Source organism: Ascoidea rubescens (assembly GCF_001661345.1).
Source record: "Ascoidea rubescens DSM 1968 unplaced genomic scaffold ASCRUscaffold_10, whole genome shotgun sequence".
Taxonomy (NCBI): Eukaryota; Fungi; Ascomycota; class Saccharomycetes; order Ascoideales; family Ascoideaceae; genus Ascoidea; species Ascoidea rubescens.
Genome location: NW_017962922.1, coordinates 170,419 through 192,860, shown reverse-complemented (window position 1 = coordinate 192,860; position 22,442 = coordinate 170,419). Strand labels below are relative to the sequence as shown.

The window sequence follows — 22,442 nt, the reverse complement described above, 5'->3', positions numbered from 1 at the left end:
CAACGACTCGACGCACTCTACATAATCTTTCACAATGGAAAAACAGTATAAACAAATTCAAGATGAAGAATTTGGGACTTTAAAATCAATATATATGGAAGACTTCAAAAACAACCCCGTTAAATCAACTGCTTGGAATAAACTACCTCCTCCAAGATTTCAAATCTTTTTGAAATCTCATGGCGATAGAGATCCAACCTTATCTTTGATCTTGGAGGTTCAAATGACATCAACCTATCCACTAACCATTCCAATTTTCAAAATAATAACTCCCAAAAATGTCCTAGCCTCCCAAATCAAATCAATTGAAAAAACCATCCACAAAAAAGCAACCCAACTAAAGGGTCAACAGATGATTTTTGATATTGCAGAAGAAATAAAAGAATTATTGGATCAATATCAAGATATAGCTAAAACATCTTCACTAGAAGAAGAAAGAATCAGTCGTTTAAAAAACAAGGAACTACAAAGACAAAAAGAATTGGAAAAAATTGAAATCCAGTCTCAAAAAAATAAAGAATTGGAGAAACAATACTTGAAAAAAATGAGAGAAGACGAATTAAAAATTTCAAACTTATCTTCTCTAAATAACTCAAAGGATGATTTGAAACTTTTGGATCAATTAAAATCAAATGACTCAATTTTATTACCACCAAAAGATTTAATTCAAAATGGTTCAGTAAAAGTTTTCAACAAACAAATTGAAATTAAAAACAAATATATAAAATTTCAAGCTGTCAATAACCTTATACTGATAAAGTCTTCAGATCTATTATCCTTTGGCAAACAGTATATTGTGAAACCTTATAAATACATTAAAAATGCTACATCTTCTACATTTGTTGTCAAAGACGAAGAATTAATCTTCATGCTAACCGAAATCAATTTAATAAATAAATACTGGACTACAAGCTCAGGTAAAAAAGAAATTGAAATACTAGAAGTCGAATTGGAGAGCGTAGCAAAATTGAAAAATAATGGTCTCTTATCTACTCATGCTGTTCAAATCGAAAGAATAGATTACTCCACAAATCCTAATCAAAACTCTATCAATAACTATTATCTAAAGGTCAAAATCTTAACTGATTACATTCCTAGAGGAACCCTATATGACTTATTATTAACCACCAACACTATCAATCTTAAATTGGCAAGATCTTGGTTAATCCAGTTGATTGAAGTCGTAGATTTTTTACAAAAAAGTGGTCACAATCATAAAGCTCTTTGTTTGAATTCAGTCTATCTAGGTTCTAATGAGGGAAATTTTTTACCAACCATTAAATTAGCTCATGGATGTTATGGTTATCGATTAATCCAAATGTTAAATCAACATCCCAATGATTTAATTGATTCAGAAAATAAAGTTGAAATTGTTCTAAAAAATGATATCAACTCTGTTTGGAAAGCTCCAGAACTTCAAAATAGACCTAAAGCTCAACCTCAAAGAAAAACAGACGTATGGTATTTAGGTTGTACATTTGTTCAAATGATTAGTGGCATCAATGTTTATTTAAATTATTCAAATCCTGTTCAATATTTAGCAGCAGAAAACTTGGATTCAACTGTTGATGAATTTTTAAACAAAGTCTTTCACAAAAATCCAAGGAAAAGACTACTTCCTATAGAATGTTTCACTTGCACTTTTTTGAGAAATGACTTTAGTATGGAAAATGAGAATAGTTTTAATGCTCTGTTTAGCCACAATAATAAAAACTTATTGTCAGGAACATCTTCTCGACAAAATTCTAGAAGAGGAAGTGGTTATTATCTATCTTCATCATCAATATCTTCTATGCCACGATATTCCCGCTATCAAAATGATTTTGAAGAAGTCGCCCTATTGGGTCGTGGTGCATATGGTGAAGTTGTAAAAGCAAGAAATCATCTTGATGGTATGTTCTACGCAATAAAAAAGATTAGAGAACAGTCTCTTGAAGATTCATTTTTAACAGAAGTTTTATTGATTTCTAGATTAAATCATCAATATGTTGTTAGATATTATACAGCTTGGATGGAAGAAATTCCCCTTTATTTGGACGAAAGTGCTATTGAGACTGGGTCTGAATCTGATGAAGACTCTGATTCCAGCTATAAACAAAAGCTTAAAAAGCCCTCTGCTTTTAATAGTAGAGACAATAGTTTTACATTGGATTTTGTTTCCAATTCTGTGCAAAAGCCACCTTCTCATGCTTATTCCATTGGTGATCAAAGTTTTACTGATGATTCTGATCAAGATTTTAACAGCGATGATGAAAATTCAGTTGAATTTGATGACAATGATAGTAAATATGATCATATCACTTTTGAAGAAGATGTTAATAGCAGCATGTCTAATATTGTTTTTGGGAGCGATCATGGATCAGAAGAAGATAGCCTTAAAAGCATTTCTTCAAAAAAGAAAAATAAAAGAGTGAAAGGAGTTATTTTGTATATACAAATGGAATATTGTGAAAAGAAAACATTGAAGGATTTGATTGAAAATGAAGACTTGCCCCGAAATAGTGAAAAATATTGGAAACTATTTACTCAAATCTTGGAAGGTTTGGAACATATACACTCACAAAACATTATACATCGGGATTTAAAACCGATGAATATCTTTATAGATGAAAATGAAAATGTCAAAATTGGTGATTTTGGTTTAGCAAAAAATGTGGTGCATTCTGGCTCAAACAGTGGGGGCTTTAAACAATCATTGAATCTTGAAGATATGACTTCTGATGTTGGAACCGTAATGTACAGTGCAAATGAAGTGGCAGATGGCAGCACCTATAATAGAAAAGTCGATATGTATTCATTAGGAATTATTTTTTTTGAAATGGTTTATAAATTCAGTACTGCAATGGAACGTGTTAGAATTTTAAGAGATTTAAGAACTGAAAAAGTAGTTTTTCCTAAATCTTTCAATTCAAAGAAATTATTAGTTGAAAAGGAGATTATTTTGTCGTTATTAAGCCATAATCCTGATGAAAGACCTGATGCAACAACTTTGTTAAAATCGAATAAGATTCCTATTTCTAAAAGTCTTCAACATGATACTATGCGTGATATTCTATCAAAATTAACTGACCCCAAAGCTCCATGGCAACAAAGAGTAAGAGAAGCATTTTTCACTCAGCCCTACGACATTGAAAGGGACTTGAGATTTGACAGCATTAAAGATACTCATTTATCTGGGTTTGACTTTATATTAAAATCTCAAATAATTGAGGAGATTACCAAAATATTCAGACTACATGGTGCTTTGGAAAGTTTGATCGATACTACAGTGTTTCCAAGGTCCCCTTTATATGATAATCAAAAAATATATGAAGTTTTAGATAAATCAGGATCATTACTTCAATTGAGGTATGATTTGACATTGCCATTAGCCAAATTATTATCCAAAAAAACATTACCCATTCAAAAGTTATTCAGATGTGAATCAGTGTTTAGACTGAATAAAGCTGGCGGTCGACCATTCACATATAAGGAAATTGATTTTGATATTATTACTATTGATTCAAGTGGGTTGCCATTCAATGATGCAGAATGCTTAAAGGTGATAGATGAAATAATAAGTAAACTACCGGCGTTTAAAATGCAAAATGTATCTATTATATTGAACCACTCTGATATCATTGATTCAATTTTTGACCATTTGTCTATCAACCCAGCAAAAAGATCAGCTGTATTACAACGGTTATCAATTCTCGGTATATCCAAAAACATTGATGCTATTATTAATGAGCTACATTCACAACTCAACATTTCGACTTCTGTGTTAAATGATCTCAAACTTTATGATTTTTCAATTGATGTTTTTAATGCTAAAAAACGGTTGCATAAGATTATGGTTGATAGTCCTAGTTTGAACAAAATTGATAATGCGTTTCAATACATTTCAAAATTATTATCGTATTTAAAGTTATTTAAAATTGGTATGCCTGTTTATATTTCCCCGTTGAGTAACTATGGTGCAAAGTTCTATAAAGGTGGAATAATGTTTCAAATTATATATCAGACAAAAGAAAAGCGATCCAAATTAATGACTAAAAAAGTTTTAGCAGCTGGAGGGCGATATGATAGGTTGATTTCAAACCTAGCTAAATCAAGAAATTCGAGAATAATTTCTTCTCATGCTGTTGGGTTTAATCTTTCTTGGGAAGTAATATTCAATGTAATGAAGAATTATTACAAGTCAAACATGAGAAATTTTAATCTAAACCAAAAAAGTAACAACGGCAGCCAATTAGTTCCAAAAAGATGTGATGTGTTGGTTTTAACTGATGAATTCTCATTGAGTATTGCGCCTGAAGTGTTAACAGGATTATGGGAAAATGGTATTTCAGCAGATTTATTGAGAGGTTGCACTACTATTGATGATATAATTTCTGCAGCAAAAATTGACGGAACAAATAATGTTGTTTCCATTAGACATCAACAAGGATCTAGCACTGCTCAAAAATCAACATACAAGCCTTATAGGCTTAAAGACTTGGAAAATGGAAATGAAAATGATTATGATATAAAAACATTGATCTCTGTTTTGAAATCCAAAATTATTCCTGTGAGGGATGAAAAGAAAAATGTTGTCCAAGACGACTTATCATTGTCAGAACTCTCCAACTCGCTTCATGAACTTGATGAGCCTCAAATGACTACTCTACTGAATAAATTTGAAACAATTGTCAATGATGCATTGAAAGGTCGAAAAAATCGAGGGAAAGTTGACAAAGATTTGTTCAAGGCCACTAGTGAAGTGAAAACACTTTTTGATGAGCTATCGAAGGCATCAGTCTTCATTGTGGATGTCAGAGATTCTGTTGTTGATATGATCTGCATCACCTCGTTGGATCTGTCAGAGGAATGGATGAGAAAGGTAGGAGGTGCTTCCAATGCGACTTACAGGGGCCACTTAAGTAACATATACACTGCACTTTCTAGAGAAGCCAATAGACATGGAAAATGGGCCATTATTTATAACTCTAAGACTGATAAAGCAGCAATCTGTGATTTACAAAGATAGTTGTTTTTGTATTTTTTTATCTTTTATCTTTTATCTTTTATCTTTTTTCTTTTACCATAAAAGCTTTCAAATTATTTTTACATTTTTGTTTCTGCATATTTTTTTTTAATTCTTTTGGTTTTGTTTCAAAAACTCTTTTATGATAGTTTATGGTGCTCTATTTCAATACAATTTATAAAAATTTCCGAAAGTTCAGCTTCAGTAGCTCGGAAACCAAATCGGGTCAAAAGGCATCAGATTACCATTTTGGGAATTACTCGATTGGGCGGATTTGTTTTGTTTATTTTTCAACCTCAAACCGATTGGGGCATTGAAAATGTTGTTTATTGTTGTTGGAACAAAGTCAGTAATCAGCTTTCAGCGAAAACAACTGAAACAATGGCCACAGCAGCAACAGCCACCACAAGTTCTTCAATTCTACCTTCTATCCAGGTCCATGTAAACTACAAAGACATTCGCGAAAAGATTAAAGATTTTATTGAACATTTCAAGAACGACGATGATATACTCCTAGATGCAATGGAGCTTGATCAAGAGGTTGGGAATGGTCCTAAATACATGAGTTTATTACAGAAGATCTCAAATCGAGAATTGTCAACTTTTTACATTGAACTAGACGACATCAAGACTTACGAAAAGATTAATGCGTTTAAAATTGGTTCACAAGTTGGAAAAGATTCTTTAGTGGATCAAGTTGTTTCAAATGCCTATCATTATATTGAGTTATTTTCCCAAGTAATTGATGAACTATTGCCTGAACCTACAATTGATATTGGTTATAAAGATGATGTTTTAGATGTTATATTACATCAGAGAAAATTGAGAAATCAAAGATTACAGGCAGAAAATGATGACGATTTAATTGCTAATGGTTTATTGGGGGCTGATGGTAATGGTAATAATAATAATAATAATAATACTGCTAATAATAATAATAATAATAATATACCTGGAACTAATAACGCTAATGGTACACAAGAGAATGAGAATAATATGTTTCCATCTTCTTTGACAAGACGTTATTTTCTTTATTTTAAACCTTTAACCGATATTTATTATGGTAAGGGAAAGGCTTTGGCTGTGAGAGAAGTCAAAGGTAATTGTATCGGTAAATTGATAACTGTTCGGGGTATTATAACAAGAGTTTCTGACGTGAAGCCTTCAATCAAAGTGAATGCGTATACTTGTGATAAATGTGGATTTGAGATATTTCAAGAGGTCAATTCAAGGACATTTCAACCACTTTTAGAATGCAATTCTGATGAATGTAGGAAAAACCAATCAAAGGGACAATTATTTATGTCAACAAGAGCTTCAAAATTTTCAGCATTTCAAGATGCTAAGATTCAAGAACTAGCCAACCAGGTTCCTATTGGTAATATTCCCAGAACACTATCTGTTCATATTAATGGGGATTTAGTTCGTACATTGAATCCAGGTGATAGTGTTGATATCACCGGGATTTATTTACCTTCTCCGTATACAGGATTTAGAGCATTAAAAGCAGGATTATTAACAGATACATATTTGGAAGCACAATATGTCAAGCAACATAAAAAAAGCTATGACAATATCGAATTATCCGAAGATATTGAAAACAAATTGAATAAAATTAGACATGAGAGCAACTTTTACGATAGATTAGCTCAATCTATTGCACCTGAAATTTATGGACATAGTGATGTTAAAAAGGCCTTATTGTTGTTGTTAGTCGGCGGTGTTACTAAACAAATGGGAGATGGTATGAAAATTAGAGGTGATATTAATATTTGTCTTATGGGAGACCCTGGTGTAGCCAAATCGCAATTATTAAAGTCTATAAGTAAAATTGCACCAAGAGGTGTTTATACAACGGGTAGAGGTTCGTCTGGAGTTGGTTTAACAGCGGCAGTTATGAGGGATCCAGTTACAGATGAGATGATTCTTGAAGGTGGTGCACTAGTCCTAGCAGATAATGGTGTTTGTTGTATTGATGAGTTTGATAAAATGGATGAAAAAGATCGAACAGCAATTCATGAAGTGATGGAACAACAAACTATATCGATATCAAAAGCTGGAATAACTACTACGTTGAATGCTAGATCGTCAATTTTAGCAGCAGCTAATCCAATTTACGGAAGATATAATAGAAAACTATCACCAGTTGAGAATATTAATTTGCCAGCAGCGTTATTGTCAAGATTTGATGTATTATTTCTAATGTTGGATACCCCTTCCCGAGAAAATGATGAGAGATTAGCTGCCCATGTTACGTTTGTCCATATGCACAATCGTCATCCCGAAATGAATTTCGAGCCATTGGATTCAAAAACGATGAGACAGTTTATCAGCAGAGCAAGAATATTTAGGCCGGTTATATCTAGAGAAGTAGCCAATTATGTTAATAACCATTATGTTAGGATGAGGGAAGAAAGTAAGAGAAATGAGGGAAGTGTAAGGTATTTTGGGCATTCAACACCAAGGACATTGTTGGCTATATTAAGATTGTCGCAAGCATTGGCAAGATTGAGATTTGACAATGAGGTAACAATTGAAGATGTTGAGGAAGCCTTAAGATTGATCAAAGTGTCAAAGAATTCTCTACAACAACAAGACGACGACGATGATGAAGAGATGGACAAGGGAGACAATTCTCCCACCACAAAGATATTCAACTACATCAGAGAGTATGCATTGAGCATGGTGGAATCAGAGGAGGGCAGAATTGAGATCCCAATCAAAGAAATTGAGAACCGAATAGTCTCAAGAGGATTCACCAAGGGCCAGTTCGACGACTGTATTTTCACCTACAAGAGCCTCAATGTTTGGCAGGTTTTGAACAATGGCGAGACGTTGTCGCTCTTGGGCAGTGCTGGTGACGAGTAGCTGGTAGTTTACAATTATTCAATACCTAAGCACCAAATGCCACTGAGTAATACAACGAGTGGAAATACCACAAGCAGCACAATCAGCACAATCGCCGAATGCGGCAGGCGCCCCATATAGAGGGCCCTTTTGTGTTGAGTTTTCTCAATCGGTAACTGTAGGGCCCTACCCAAAACGGTAGAAAAGGGCAAGGCAAAACGAAGCCAACGAAAAGAAAACAACGAAAGAAAGCAAACTGCTTTAGCCCCAACAATACAATCAGCTTTTGTTTCTTCTTTTGCAATTGTTCTTTCTGCTTCCTACCAGTTCATCCTTCTGATTGTATCCCATCTGTTGCATTATGGCGTCTCAAGCTCAACCTTTACCCACTATCAAAGATAATTTAATTGCATTGGCAAAAGTATGTGTCTTCTTCACGATGAGTAATTGCTGCTTCAGAACTGGCTACTAACTTGAAATCCCTTTTTTTTTTGCTTTTCATCAAAGACTGCTCAATTTGCATGGTTTTCTGGTATGTTTTAATTAAAATTACTGTTTGACATAAAATTCCTTGTTTTGATTGGTGCATTGTTTACTAACCTTTTCTTTTTTTCTGTGTTTTTTTGTTGTTTTTTTTTGGTCTTTTAATCAGGTCACATAATTACTTTAACTAGTGCCTTTTGGTATTTACTGTCCTTCAAGTCCAATTCCTTGACTAAATTTTGGTATAGATTATTCTTTTTAGGAGTGATTGAATCCTTTGGCGTTATCATATTCCAAGCTTACAAATCAGGGCCATTTAATGTCAAAAAAATTTTAAATGATGATAACGTTCAATATCTTTATGCTGCTTTGTTATGGTTATTCTCACCAATTACCACGTTGGCATTGTTTCCATTTATTTTTTTCTCAATTTTCCATACTTTAACCTATTCAAGAGCCTGTTTATTCCCTGCATTGAATATTCAATCTGATTCTGCTATCTCTAAGACCATTGCCAATTTCATTAGAACTAATAATGACAAATCAATAAGATTAGCTGCTAATTTTGAATTGATATTATTTGTTTGGTTGTTTTTTAAATTACTCACTTTTAAATCGTCTGCTTGGTTAGATTTTATTCTTTATTTTTTCTTTATTAAAGTGAGATACGAAAAATCTGTTTTCAGCAGAGAAACATTATCTGAATGGGTTGTTAGAGTTGATTCATTGGTTGCTGATCCAAGGGTTCCTCCTCAAATCAAAAACTATTATACTGAGTTTAAAACAATTGCAAGAAAAACTTTAGGTAAACCATTACTTTCTAGTCCTTCTGTTCCTTCAAAGAAGAACTAATTTTAATAAATAATTATTAATTGTTATTAATTACTATTAACCAATTAAAGAGAAGAGAAAAAAAAATATTAAATTATTACTAAATTATTACTAAATCGTTATTAAATTATAACTAAATTATAATTGACAATCAAATCTTTTTATTGTTTCATTTGTAATTTTTTTATTGCTTTCGCGTTACTTTCCTTATTACTTTATCATTTCTTTATAATTTTTAAATTCGGGTGTGTTGTCGTTTTTTTTTTTGATGTAAAATTTGAAATTTTTTAAGTTTTGTTTTTATTTATTTTATTTTTTATTGATTACAAGAGAATTTTCATCATATTATTTTTATCATATTGTTTTTTGTTTTTTATCATTTAGCTAATATATATCTATAATTTGTATATATAATAATAATAACAATAATAATAATAATGATAATAACAATAATAATAACAACAATAACAATAATAAATCAAGTAGAAAAATATATCCCTTCTTGGTGAAACTGGTATAATAGTTTTAAGAAGGTTAATTGATCGCATTTTGAAGGTCTTTCAGAACCTAGCTCTGTTTGATTTAGCACATTTGTTATCTTGTCTTCAACTGTTGATTTTAGATTTTTAAGAGCATCTTTATCCATTATTAAATCGCCATCGTTGTTGATGGATAACCAACTTTTATAATTTTTCTCTAGAGTATCGATTGCAGCTTTACTTTTGAAATTGGCTCTTATAGTTTTGTTTGTCTTTAGAAAGATGACTTTCAAGTAGTTATCCCATTCGGTGAAATTGATATTTGGTCTTGGGTTTTTGATCTCGATTCTTACAACGGATGATTCAACTTTTGGTGGAGGTCTGAAGTTGTTTTTACCAACTTTCATTATATGAGTGACATTAGCAAACATTGCAACGTTTGCACTTAGTCTGCCATAAAGATCGTCACCAGGTTTGGCACATAATCTCAAAGCGAATTCTCTTTGAAACATTAGTACTGAGTGTCTTGGAGGACGTTGTAGATTTAGTAATTTAAATACTAGAGGAGAGGAGATTTGGTAGGGGGTGTTTGAGATACAGACATCAAAATAGGGTAGATCGACTTTAATACAGTCGCCTAAAATGATCTCTAGTTTTTTTTCAAATGGAGTATTTGCTACTCTTTTAGTTAGCTCAGCAGCCATTCTGGGATCCATTTCAATTGCGATAACTCTTCTTGCTTTTTCGAGAATCTTCATTGTTAAGTTACCAGTACCTGGGCCAACTTCAAGCACTATATCTGAGGGTTTTATTTGGGCTTTATCCACAATTCCCTGGGCTACCAAGGGGTTTTTGAGAATGTGCTGACCAAGTTTTGTGTTGAATTTGAAGACAGAGTTTATATGTTTCTGAGCCGATATCTGGTCGACTGGATTAGCAGGCTTGACAAACTTCTTTCTGGGTTCCTTTCCCATTGTGGATGTGGTATATCAGTGCAGTGTAGTGAGTATGGAGCGATAACAGGTCTTTCTTTCTGATCCGAGATAACAATGTTAAAAAAAAAAAAAATTGATGAAAAAGTGAAAAACCAGTGCGACGGGTCTGAAAACCCCAAAGAGAAGCAAATCAGTGCTGTTTCAATTCCAGCGTTTTTGAGCCCAGCAAATAAAGAGAAACAAAGCCCAACACAGACACGACAGTAATTGCAGAGATCCACAAAATGGCAGACAGCACAGGCAGCACACCCACAGACGTTCTCCAAAACTACATTTCCCTTGTGGAAAACGGCAGCAGCTCTCCCAACAGTGGTGGAAACAGCGAAAGCATTGAGGATGGGCACGAAGACAACTATTCCACCAGGTCATTGGTGTCGCTGGGCCCAGAAAGTGGGTTCAATCTCTGGAAGTACATCACCTCGTCTTCTGTGAACTTGTTTCTTCCTTTTATCAATGGGATGATGCTTGGGTTTGGAGAGATATTGGCGCACGAAATTGGATTTCGCTATAACTGGTTTGGAGCCAAAGTTCAACCTCCCAGAAGACTTGCTGAAAAGAAGCAACGTTTCTATCTGTTGTGAGCGTTCGTGAGCATTGAATGATCTATGCTATGGTACCTTTATTCAGTTCACTTCATTTTCTTCCTTATTTCATTTTATTCTTGATTATTTTTTGTATCTTTCTTAAATTAAAAACATCACCATTAATAAACTCTTCTCTCAAAAGTGCACCCTTTTCTAGTGGAACAGGGTAGCATATACAGCGTGACTTTTACGTTCAAACAGCACGGGGTGTGCATACACAAACCCCTGTGCACGCTGGGATTATATGCAGTTTCCTCTCTCCGTGCCGAATCAGGAAAAGGGAAAATTTTGCGATGAATATAATGAAGTTGGTTAATTTGCACTGGGTATCAGATAGTATATAACATTAGCAATTGACAAGCTCAGCAATTCCATCGTTGCATTTTCTGATACAGTTTTCCTTTTTTTGGAGCAAAATTGAACCGATCAACACAATTAGCTGATAACTGGAGCCTTTCCCACAACAGAACTATTCAACAGTCCCCAATTATGTTTAAAAAGTATGTTTACGTTATTGAGAAATGATCTAGAGGTTGTGATTGCAAATACTAATTGAATTGGTTGTTGCTTCTTCTTTATCTGTACCATCTTGATTTCAGATTCACCAAGGCAGATGTTCACACAAAGTCCAATATAAAGTCTTCTGTGCAAAGAGGTTTAAAGTCAAAACTAGTCTCTACCTATCCAAGGTTGCAAGCAGTTATCGATGATCTTGTGCCCAAGAAGTCCCAGCTAATCCAGACCAAGTGCGAGGACAACATCATTCTCTACTCCATCAACAGCCAAGTTGTGTTCTACGAGTACTTCAACGAGCTCATTCCCTCGTTGAAAGTGGTCCACAAATACCCAGAGTTGTTCAGCACAGTGCAAGTCGACAGAGGCGCCATCAAATTTGTACTCAGTGGTGCCAACATTATGTGTCCAGGCTTGACGTCGAAGGGAGCAAATCTTCCCTCAAGAGAGAGCAATCTCCTCAGAGACAGCATTGTTGTCGTCAATGCTGAGGGAAAGGAAAATGCTTTGGCGATTGGAAAGTTGGCCATGAGCACAGAGGAGATTAAGAGCATCAACAAGGGCATTGGAATCGAGGTGCTTCATTATCTTGGTGATGGTTTGTGGAAGTTGCATTTGGATTAATTGCATTCAACCAAACTGTATTTAATTTGATTTGGTTTGGTTTGACTTGGTCTGACTTGGTCTCGTTATACAGATTTATATAGTACGTTTAAGCTGGAAATTTAGTAACTTAAATGCACATTGAAATCCAACCATTGTAACATTAATATTAGATGAAATTCATCCACCAACCCACCATTAACCAACCATTAACACCAGCTGGATTCCAACTGCTTGAAGAACCTCCTCTGCTGCCATTTGCCTCTCGTCTCACAGTTCAGTTCCACTAGATCACTTCAGCAGCAATGGCTCCTCTGTGTCTCCATTAACTTGCAGAGCATTTGCAGCCCAACCTCTCCCAGCTTGTTATATATCTTCTCCAGTATCCTGTTTCCACCAACCTCTTTCTTCTCAACAGTTCTAGCTCTCAAAATCTGCTCTTCCACCATGCAAAATCAAACCTTCTCCACTGATTTTGATCTTCCAGATACTCACTCCTGGTTGAGCACATACTCAGCTCCCATCGTCTTACCATCCCATCTCAAACCACTCGTCTACAACATTACAGTTGAGCCCATTTTCGAGCTGAACTCATTCACAGGCAACGTCTCAATCGACCTAAAGTTAGTTCGCAACTCAGAGCATTATATCACTCTAAACTCCTGCAATTTATCTATCCATTCTGCTATCATATCTTCTAAACCTTCTAAACCTTCTTTCCAATCTGACCAATTTCAAAATAATAATAACAACAGCCCTTTGCAAAAAAATATAAACGCCCATTCAACCACAAATCCAAATGATGCTTTGAATAATGACTCTCAAATTCCAATTTCCATTGACTTGAACTGCTTGCAATCTGACCCCAAAAACCAAACAATAACCTTCAACTTCGCAAAAAATACAAAAATCATAAACCTATTCAATTCCTCAAATTACTTATCTCTCTCTATCCACTTTTCTGGAAAATTAAATAATGCTTTATTCTCTGGTTTTTGCTCTGGCCAATTCAAAAAATTCGCCATCTCTGACTTAGAACCTTCAGGCTGTCGTTCGATATTTCCTTGCTTTGATCAACCAAATTCAAAAGCAATTTTTAACGTCTCTTTAATCGCTGACATGAATCTAACCTGCCTATCGAACATGGATATAAAATCACAACTCCCTCTTAGAAATAATAATAAAAAGAAAATTGTATCTTTTAACCCATCCCCATTAATGTCAACCTATATTCTAGCGTTTCTAGTCGCTGATCTAAAATGCTATGAATACCTAGATAACACATTTCCTATTAGAGTCTACACACTATCCACTTTCAATTCAAATTACAAAAAATCTTTCAATTCGATTTGTCAATTGACTGCAAAGACTCTAGAATTCCTCAGTAAAACTTTTCACTACGACTACAATCTACCTCATCTAAATTATGCTCTAATTCCAGGTTATAATGGTGCAATGGAAAACTGGGGTCTAATAGTTGCAACAGAATCTTTAATCAATGAAAATATTCTATTGCCACATTTTTCTCCTGATAATGACCATAATAACAACAATTCCACTTCTCTTTCTTCCTTAGATCTTTCTCCTTCTTCAATGGCCGCTGTTCAAATCCTCCAACATGAATTGTCTCATCAATGGTTTGGAAATCTTGTAACAATGCACTGGTGGAATTCTTTATGGCTCAATGAGGGCTTTGCTACTTTTTTAAAATGGTATATTGCTCACAAATTCTACCCCTCATGGAAAGTTTGGCCTGAATATATTGCTGAATCCTTAGAATTAGTCTTCAAAATAGATTCTTCTCCTCAGTCCCATCCCGTCGAATTAAATATTCAAAATGTATTTGAAGCTAATGATTTCTTTGATCCAATAGTATATATCAAAGGCTGCTCTCTTTTATTAATGATCTTTCATCTTTTGGGAGAAAATCACTTTAATAGAATCATTTCCTTATATTTAAAGACTTACCAATTTAAAAACCTCTCGTCTTTAGAGTTTTGGAATTTCGTTTCCAAACATTCCAATTTGAACATTACTAATTTAATGTACAAATGGACTTTCGAATCTGGCTACCCAATTATAATGGTATCTGAAAATCAAAATCAAATCACTTTGAATCAACAAAGATGTTTTGGCAATATTGAAAATTTTAAACAAGAAAAAAACATTCTTTATCCTTGTATTCTTAGACTCAAAAACAATCAAAATAAAATTCAAAATACCATTTTTGATACAGAAGAATTAAAAATCAATTTTAACGATGCCTCGTTTTTCAAAATAAATTCGGATCATATCGGTATTTATCGAACCTGCTATGAAAAAAATCGCTGGGAGATTTTGGGAAAACAAGCAGTTATAACAAACCTTCTTTCAGTGGAAGATCGCATTGGTTTAATTACTGATTCCTTTTTTTTGGGAAATTCTGGTTACTGCTCGATTATAAATTTCTTTAATCTCATAAAAAAATGGACTCATGAAGAAGAAACTATTGTGTGGTTACAAATGCTAACAAAACTACATGAAATTCGAACTCGTTGGACTTTTGAGTCTGATAAGGTCTTTAAAGGAATAAACAAGTTTATCTCATTTTTAATTTCTTTTAAACTCTCCAAAATTGATTTATCTAATCTTTTTATCGAAATCAATCATTTTTCAAACAATTATTTGAATCTAGAAAAAGAAATAATACATGCAGCTATTTATGCCAGACACCTGGAAGTCTTAAAAAGAGCCGTAAAGCTATTTAGAGATTTGTCTCCAAATGAAATACTAGCAATGAAATTTTCTATAAAAATCTCATTTTATCAATCAGTTGCATTTGGAGGAAATGAAAATGATTATGAAAAGATGATAGAAATTTACGAAATTTCATCAACGCTTGAGGATAAAAAAGCTCTTCTCTCTTGTTTGGGCGGATTTTCTTTTTCAAATTTAATCGATCGCACTTTAAATTTAATTTTAGATTCTTCGTTTGTCGAAGACGATCAAATTTTAAATCTTGTCTACGGTTTTAGATACAACAAAATGGGAAAATTAGCATTGTGGAATTGGTTTAAAGAAAACAATAATCAAATTAAATCTCTTCTTAATCCATACGTTATTAATCAGATATCTAGATTTTGCCTAGAAGACATTTCCTTCAACGTAATTGATAAGCAAGATGTTAAAAACTTTGTATTAAATCAATACATTTTTGAAAAAATGTTACAGTTTACTGATCTGGCTAATCATGAAAAAGCAGATCTTGAAGAATGGTTTGTAGAGAATGGGTTTTTCGAATAGAAAGGTCTTTGTCACTTTTAGTTTACATTTAGCTGCTTTTTTCTTATACTATATTAGTTTACATTATATTATTTTACATTATATTATATATACTATACCATCTTTTATCATATTATATTATATTATATTATACCTTCTCTTCTATTATGTTGATTGATGTAGATGATCAAATTAAACTAAATAGTCGAGAATTAACGAATTTACTTTTAAGTCTTTCAATTTTTCAAAAAAGAAAAAATTATAATTAATATTTATATAGTAAGAAAAAGCATTATGATACCTTAAAGAAAGAAAAAATCGAAATTAACATACTAAAACTTAAGAAAGAATTGATTACCAATAAAGAAAACTATTTTCACAGTATTTTCACAAAGTGTTATAAAAATCAGATCAAAATAAAAAGAAAATTACAATGAAATGTTCGAAAAAACAATACCAATCAAAAAAGCAAAAAGTGTCAGAGAATTCTGATCAAAACTTGATAAAATAAAAATCAAAAGAGAGCGTAATAGAAAGAAAAAAACGTTTGTTCATTGCAAATAAAGTTTAATAATACAGCAAAATAAATCATTCATTAATTTTTCTTCTTTTGTCTTGTTCATGAGTTTGCTCTGAATTCGAGTCAATAATCGAGGAAATTGGGACTTTTCTAGCACTTTCAGCATTAGCATCTTTGTCGTATTTCTCAGGTTGCTCGTTATGATTTGATTGAAAAATCAAGTTTGTAACTGGTGGTAATCGAGTAAGTGAGCCTCCCTGGTTAGAAAATGGTATTTTGTTATGATCTTGTCCTGTAAACATACTGAAACTACCAATTGATGATCCAACAGAGCTGATTGATGAATTATTTGAAAATATAGAGTTAGATGTAAAATTTGACACTAAGGAAGATATTTTTCCATCATTTTTCTTATGTATTTCTATCAAAGAGCTTCTGACCTGTCCCTCTGTATCGTTTGTTAGTGAATGATTTAGTTCATTGATAGAAGGCAAAGTAACTTTTCTCCCATATTGAGTTTGTTGCGAAGGCAGATTGTAAGGAGGAAGTGATATAACTTTGTTGATGTTGCTTTCACTCAACTTCTGTCTAGTATCGTAAGCAGTAGGCATGGGATTATTGTATGAAACTTTTTCAGGCTCTTTGGCATTTATATCTTCAGAAGATTTTCTTTTTTTAAGATTCCCAAAACCTTCATCTTTATCGGTATTGAGAATATTAATAATACTAGCAGGATTTTTTTCATGACTGAGCGTAGAATCAGATTTCAGTTGCATTAAAGTTTTTTTATTGTAGTTTAGATAATCAGGTTTAGAATTAAATGATAATGTATTATCGGGTTTAATTTGTGGTAGGCTATTTGAGGTCCTCAAAAAGTGAGAATCTGAAGTTGGAACACGAAAATCTCTTGATTGATATGCTCTAGATGAATAAGGAGACGACACAGATGAATGTGGTTTCAAAGTATTAAGACTTTCATTAGAGCTGGAAAAATTTCTATGCGAAAGAAAAGGTTTGGGAGGTGATACTCTAGGTGAACTGGTTGAAGTAACAGGGGGGGATAGACTTAGATTGCTTGAAGAAGATAAATTTGAATGATAAGTATTCTGAGGAATTGAAAGTAGATCTCGATTTTGTGGAGCTGGGGCTAAAGGATCTAAAATAGAAGGAAACCTCGTTCGAGTTAAAGAAGTTTCGCTGAAAGTAGGTGATTTTTCTTTGCTTGTAGCTTTTGCTGTTCTGAAATGAGGTTTAGAAAAAAACAAAGGAGAAGGTGTAGGAGTTCTGGCTCTTCTTATTGGTTGAGGAGGTGGTTCATCGCCTGAGCTTGATTTAAAGGCATCGTTTTCTTGAAGTTCATTACTTTGAGGAACTTGCACGTTAATTTCAAGTAAAGGTTTTTCAATTTTTGCTCCATCGTTTTTATTGTCATTTAATGTTGTTGAGTGTTGATATGGATAGCTCTGAGCTCGGTTCTGTGAGAAAAGAACTTTGGAAGAGCTGTAGTGTGAATCATATGGTAGCTTTGAACCTAATGAGCTTGCTCTTGAATTGAAATTTTGTTTTAAACTATTTATCTCATTAAAAGTATCATTTTGAGATTTATGAACGACAGGCTCAATATTAGGCAAAGAATTTGCAAATTTCACAAGATCAGTTGAAGTATGTCGAACTTCATTTTTAAATTTGCTTATATCTGATGCTAAAAAGCTTTGTTCATGGTGTATTTCATCCGATAATGAACGTACTTTATGAAAAGTATCAACAATAGGCTGATTGGTTGCCAGTGGTGGTGGAGGAGGAAAAGACGAGTAGTAAGTTTGCTCTCGAAGTTGATTGCTTGGACTATTTCTTTGATTGTATTGATGATCTTGCAGTTGAAAAGATTTGTTTTGAGAATAGTACTGGTATGGATCAGATTCTTGTTGATTTTGTGATTGAACAGAATTCACTTGGTGAGCTGGAGCCGGGGACTGAAATTCTGGTGGTTGGTGTGATTTAAAATATTCAGGCTGGCTTTGGTGTTGAGGTGTTAATATTTGAGATTGCTGCTGTTCTAGCGGTTGTCTGTAATGTAATTGTTGTTGTTGCTGCTGCGGTAGTGGTGGTAGTGGTAGTAGCAGTGGTGGCTGCTGCTGCTGCTGAAATTGTTGGTACTGGATTGGATATTGAGGTTGTTGAGAAAATACAGGTGGTTTTGAAGATAAGGACTGACTTTTCGGTATCATTTTTTCTTGTGGTTGATAAGTTGACGATTGAAGATGAAGTGGAGGTGGAGGTAACAGATCATTGTAATTGAAGGGAATTTGGCTTTGAGATGGTGGTGGTAATGGAGGAGGTAGTTGTTGAGGATGCACAGGAGGTTGTGGGATGTGTTGGGGTTGATGTTGAGACTGTGGTTGGTATATATGAGAGTGGTTAGGTATGATATTTGATTGAACCAAAGGTTGACTTTGTTGGTAGTATAGTTGTTGCTGTTGTTGTTGCTGTAATGTGGGTTGAGATTGATAGTACAATTGTTGATTTTGGAGGTTTGGCTGGATCAATAAAGGGTTATTTGTATTTTGTTGAATGGAAGAAGCAGATAAAATTATCAGATCAGTATTACTTCTTGCTCTTGAATTTTTTGAGCCAGGGGGTTGTTTTCTTTTTATTTGAGACAAACTTTCAACATCATCTTTTCTAAATTTTCCACTTGAATGTCGAAATTCCCATATTTGGTTATTGCTATTTTTATGATTGCTTGCGATGTTTGAGTGATTTGTGGAAGAAGGATCATTGTCTTCGTTATTGTTATTAGCCGAAGTGATCGAGAGAGATTTCTTTTTTGAATTTAGGTTATTTGAAGTTCTTTCACAAACTTTGTGGAAGCCATACATATGCAATTGTCTGACAAAGCTTGCCACATTTTTGTGATTGAAATAACTGGTTAAGGCATCAGCAAATTCAGAAGAGGGGCATAGAGCGAAGGTTCCATCTTCGACATTTCTTGTCCACCATAAGAGATGATTTAGCTGTGGGTCAGCCAACATTGAGTGCAATTTATAAATAAAGGCACTTTTTTTCTTTTCACCAGTTTTAGTTTGATTTCTGTTATTATTATTGTTATTGTTGTTATTACTGTTATTATTATTATTATCAAGATTATTAGATATTATATTATTGTTGGACATGATTTGGAAAAGAAAGGAAATATAATACAAAAAGAAAGAAGAATAAGAGTGAAAGTGAAGTTTTAATAAATATTCGAGGAGTAAAAAATAGGCAAGTAGGTAAGGAAGGGAGGAAATAAATCAGGAGAAATTGGAAATTAACAGGTAAAGATAAAAAAAGAGGAAGGATATAAATGAATTAACAGATAACAAAGTAACAAATAGAAAAACAGAGAAATGGAGTGATAGATATAAGAATAAGAATAAGAATAATAAGAATGAGATAATGATATGAATCAAAGTATGGGTTAGCTAAATATGCTGCCTATAAATAATTAAAACTTAAATTGATAGTGATATTAATAATAATTTCTGAATAATTTTTGATTAATTGTTGATTGTTTTTCTTTTTCTTTTAAATTCTTCTTCTCTTTATTGAAAAGTTTAAATTTTTTTTTCTTTGATGTAAAATTTGAAAACCAATTGAAGAAATTAAAAGTTAAATAAGAGGATTTTCCAGAGGTTCTGCTATTTTTAAAATTTAATTAAAGTAAAAATTAACATATAGAGGAGGATAACTTAGTTTAATATTAAAAATTTCAGGAATTACGAATCAATTTGTAACTTTTTATTTGTAATAAATTTGAATAACCTTAAATGATTTAAAAAGCTATGAGATGATTGATGAAATATTGAGATGTAAGTTTTTAATATTTTTATTTTTATTTTCAATCGTTAATTTTTAATTGTTAATTTTTAATTGTTAATTGTTAATTTTTAATTTTTAATTGTTAATTTATTCTTTTTTTTTCTATTAGGGAAACTTTATGGAAAGAATCACTAGAGATGTTATTGTTTTTTGAATATGATAAACAAATTGGGATAAATAGGCAATTAGGGTTAAAAGTGTGAATAATTAGAGGTAAGAAGAGTTGGTAGATTGTATTTGAAAGATATGAGAACCCAAGTTCTGTTATGTGTGGAAATCGTTTTATTTGGTAGATAAAGTAATAAATATTTTTTAATGTTTGTGGTAAATGTAATGTTTAGTATTTTGAATAATTTGAATACCTGTAGTATCTTTAATACCCTTAATATTTTTTAGTATTCCTGTTGGACTTAATGTTAGAAATAGGATACAGCTATTGTTAATGAAAGCACTAAAGTTGAAACAACGGTTTTGAGATAATGAACAGTGGTAAGTTGAAGAATGAGGATTAGTGAGTAAAAAGCGAAAAGATTTTTTAATCAGAAAAGCTGCAAGAAACCCCTGTTTCCTTAAGGAAAAGATGGAGAATGAACAAGGCTACAAGACAGAAAGAGAAGCAAGATAGAAAGAGATATAGTAGGAGGATGGAGGATGAATGATGGAAGATGAAGGATGGAAGATGGAAGTTGGAGGAGTGTTGGGAGATACAACGAATATAGCGAATATAGCGAATATAGCGAATATAATGAGATGTAGTGGGATAAGAGTAAGGTGAGATAAAACTGTGATGGGTGTTACTCGTCCTGATATTCGCTGCGTTACTGAGAGATGTTAAGAGATAATTAGACAAGATCCAAGGTGAATGTAAACTAAATGCAAATTGAAAAATGGTTCAACCCATGATATCAAAGCAGAATAATTATCAGGTACAGAAGAAAACAAAAAACAGACAGAAATAAAATCAAAAATAAGAATAAGAAGTAAAGAAAGCTGCAGACAGAAGAAAAAGAAAATTCAAAGCCAAATCCAGATCTAATTCCAATTTTTCTAATTTCGCTTGGTCAATTTCTGAGTAACCCTACAAATGCGTCTAGGTGCGCATGCAGGCTTACAGACGCACAACCTAAAAAACCAAGCCGATTGGATCGGCGTGCACTGCGTGTGAGTGCAGACAGCAGCAGTCACGCTCGCTCTTGTTGGCCCATCTCAACTGTTCTCAACTTTAGGGTTTAACGTCGGCACCCTTCTTATCGGGCTGCTTTTCATTTTCCCGGTGCTCCACGGACTGAGACTGACCCAACAAGTGAAAGTATAGCCTATTCTTTGTGGAAGCAACAGCAGAAGCAAAAGTAGCAAAGGTGGCAGAAGCAGCGGAAGCAGCGCCAAAGACGCGACATCGCAATACCCCCCAGCTGCCCTTCCGTGCAAATCGTTTCTCTGCCTCAGCTCTGGGCCAAAAAGAAACATCCAGTATGTGATCAGCTATCCACATGCTTATGAGCACACAACTGGCTCTGAGTAAACCGTTAGAGGGTGCAATCCCAATTATAGTGGATGGCATTTGGGCTGAATGGTGCATAGCCAGGGAATCGCTCTCAGCAGTTTGCCTTCTGTAGTAATCTGATTTGCAAACATTACGAATCGTCTACCGTTAGCAGAATGATTGTTTACTTGTTGTCTTTCTATTTTATTCCTTTTTCAATCTGATTCGCTGCGCTGGTTTTCTCTGATCCAGTATTGCTACAAAGATGGTGATTGCAGATTGTATCACTCGAACCATCTTGAGAATGTGCATGCTGTATTGTTTCTAGTTTCCACATCTTAAACTGCTTGGTTATAACATTGCTACGCTGCTTCACTCTTCGCATGCGATACAACTTCTCTTTCCACTACTGGGTCACTAATTCACTTTGTTTCCTCGCTCTTTGAATATCGTTTTCACTGCTCAACGATTTCTCCTAATTTCTTTCTTTTTTTTTTCTTTTTTCTATTTTGATTGGAATTTCATCAGGTATCTGAATCTTTTTCTGGCTATTTTGCAAATTCTTAACAATTTGGAGAATTTTTCAGGTTGGCCTTCTTTTTTAGAGATTTCACAATTTTCTTTTTCAAACTCTATTTCCATCCTGCTTTAAAATGTTTCCCAGTTTATGTTTGCTATTATTTTATTATTTTATCCATGATTCCTTCTCTACTCTTGCTGCTCTCTCGCATTATTTTCCAACGACTTTCCAATTATTCTCTTAGTGTCTCTTCCTTATTCGTGCTTACTATCTTCCATTGCGTTTATTTAATTTCTTTATATTCTTTGCTGATAGGTTCCTTCCAACAATCATCGTTTCTTTTGTTATGACACTGTGCATTCTGTACACACATCGCCATAGTCAATTATCTCACGAAAGTTAATCTTATTGTATCACCTGCTCTCGGCTTCCTGTGTTGTGCCGAACCTTAACTTTC

General features: G+C 33.5%; 8 protein-coding genes across 8 annotated transcripts; 6 read left to right on the top strand and 2 right to left on the bottom strand.

Moving 5' to 3' along the window:
* Window positions 1-34: 34 nt before the first annotated feature.
* On the top strand, window positions 35-5,008 carry GCN2 (serine/threonine-protein kinase GCN2; the record flags this gene model as incomplete). The annotated part of the gene is made up of 2 exons (XM_020191244.1): window positions 35-2,314; window positions 2,399-5,008. The coding sequence occupies 2 exons, from the start codon at window positions 35-37 to the stop codon at window positions 5,006-5,008; spliced, it is 4,890 nt and encodes a 1,629-aa protein (XP_020046137.1).
* A 378-nt stretch (window positions 5,009-5,386) lies between these two features.
* MCM7 (DNA replication licensing factor MCM7) lies at window positions 5,387-7,873 on the top strand (the record flags this gene model as incomplete). The annotated part of the gene is made up of 1 exon (XM_020190729.1): window positions 5,387-7,873. One exon carries the CDS (start codon window positions 5,387-5,389, stop codon window positions 7,871-7,873), a length of 2,487 nt encoding a protein of 828 aa, XP_020046136.1.
* A 76-nt stretch (window positions 7,874-7,949) lies between these two features.
* Window positions 7,950-9,412, top strand: ASCRUDRAFT_76779 (uncharacterized protein). Its single transcript, XM_020193611.1, has 3 exons — window positions 7,950-8,273; window positions 8,360-8,384; window positions 8,505-9,412. Exons 1-3 carry the CDS (start codon window positions 8,214-8,216, stop codon window positions 9,185-9,187), a joined length of 768 nt encoding a protein of 255 aa, XP_020046135.1. The 5' UTR covers window positions 7,950-8,213; the 3' UTR covers window positions 9,188-9,412.
* A 232-nt stretch (window positions 9,413-9,644) lies between these two features.
* DIM1 (putative dimethyladenosine transferase) lies at window positions 9,645-10,619 on the bottom strand (the record flags this gene model as incomplete). Its single annotated transcript, XM_020190724.1, has 1 exon — window positions 9,645-10,619. The coding sequence occupies one exon, from the start codon at window positions 10,617-10,619 to the stop codon at window positions 9,645-9,647; it is 975 nt and encodes a 324-aa protein (XP_020046134.1).
* Window positions 10,620-11,035: 416 nt separating this feature from the next.
* On the top strand, window positions 11,036-11,206 carry MIM1 (Mim1p; the record flags this gene model as incomplete). Its single annotated transcript, XM_020189987.1, has 1 exon — window positions 11,036-11,206. A coding segment is annotated over one exon (171 nt), but the record flags the coding sequence as incomplete, so codon positions are not given.
* A 231-nt stretch (window positions 11,207-11,437) lies between these two features.
* TMA20 (translation machinery-associated protein 20) lies at window positions 11,438-12,574 on the top strand. Its single transcript, XM_020188672.1, has 2 exons — window positions 11,438-11,724; window positions 11,824-12,574. Exons 1-2 carry the CDS (start codon window positions 11,714-11,716, stop codon window positions 12,359-12,361), a joined length of 549 nt encoding a protein of 182 aa, XP_020046132.1. The 5' UTR covers window positions 11,438-11,713; the 3' UTR covers window positions 12,362-12,574.
* A 288-nt stretch (window positions 12,575-12,862) lies between these two features.
* Window positions 12,863-15,403, top strand: ASCRUDRAFT_21979 (M1 family metallopeptidase; the record flags this gene model as incomplete). The annotated part of the gene is made up of 2 exons (XM_020189717.1): window positions 12,863-12,963; window positions 13,096-15,403. Coding segments are annotated over 2 exons (2,409 nt in total), but the record flags the coding sequence as incomplete, so codon positions are not given.
* Window positions 15,404-16,189: 786 nt separating this feature from the next.
* On the bottom strand, window positions 16,190-19,294 carry ASCRUDRAFT_9044 (heat shock factor family protein; the record flags this gene model as incomplete). Its single annotated transcript, XM_020195054.1, has 1 exon — window positions 16,190-19,294. The coding sequence occupies one exon, from the start codon at window positions 19,292-19,294 to the stop codon at window positions 16,190-16,192; it is 3,105 nt and encodes a 1,034-aa protein (XP_020046130.1).
* Window positions 19,295-22,442: the final 3,148 nt, after the last annotated feature.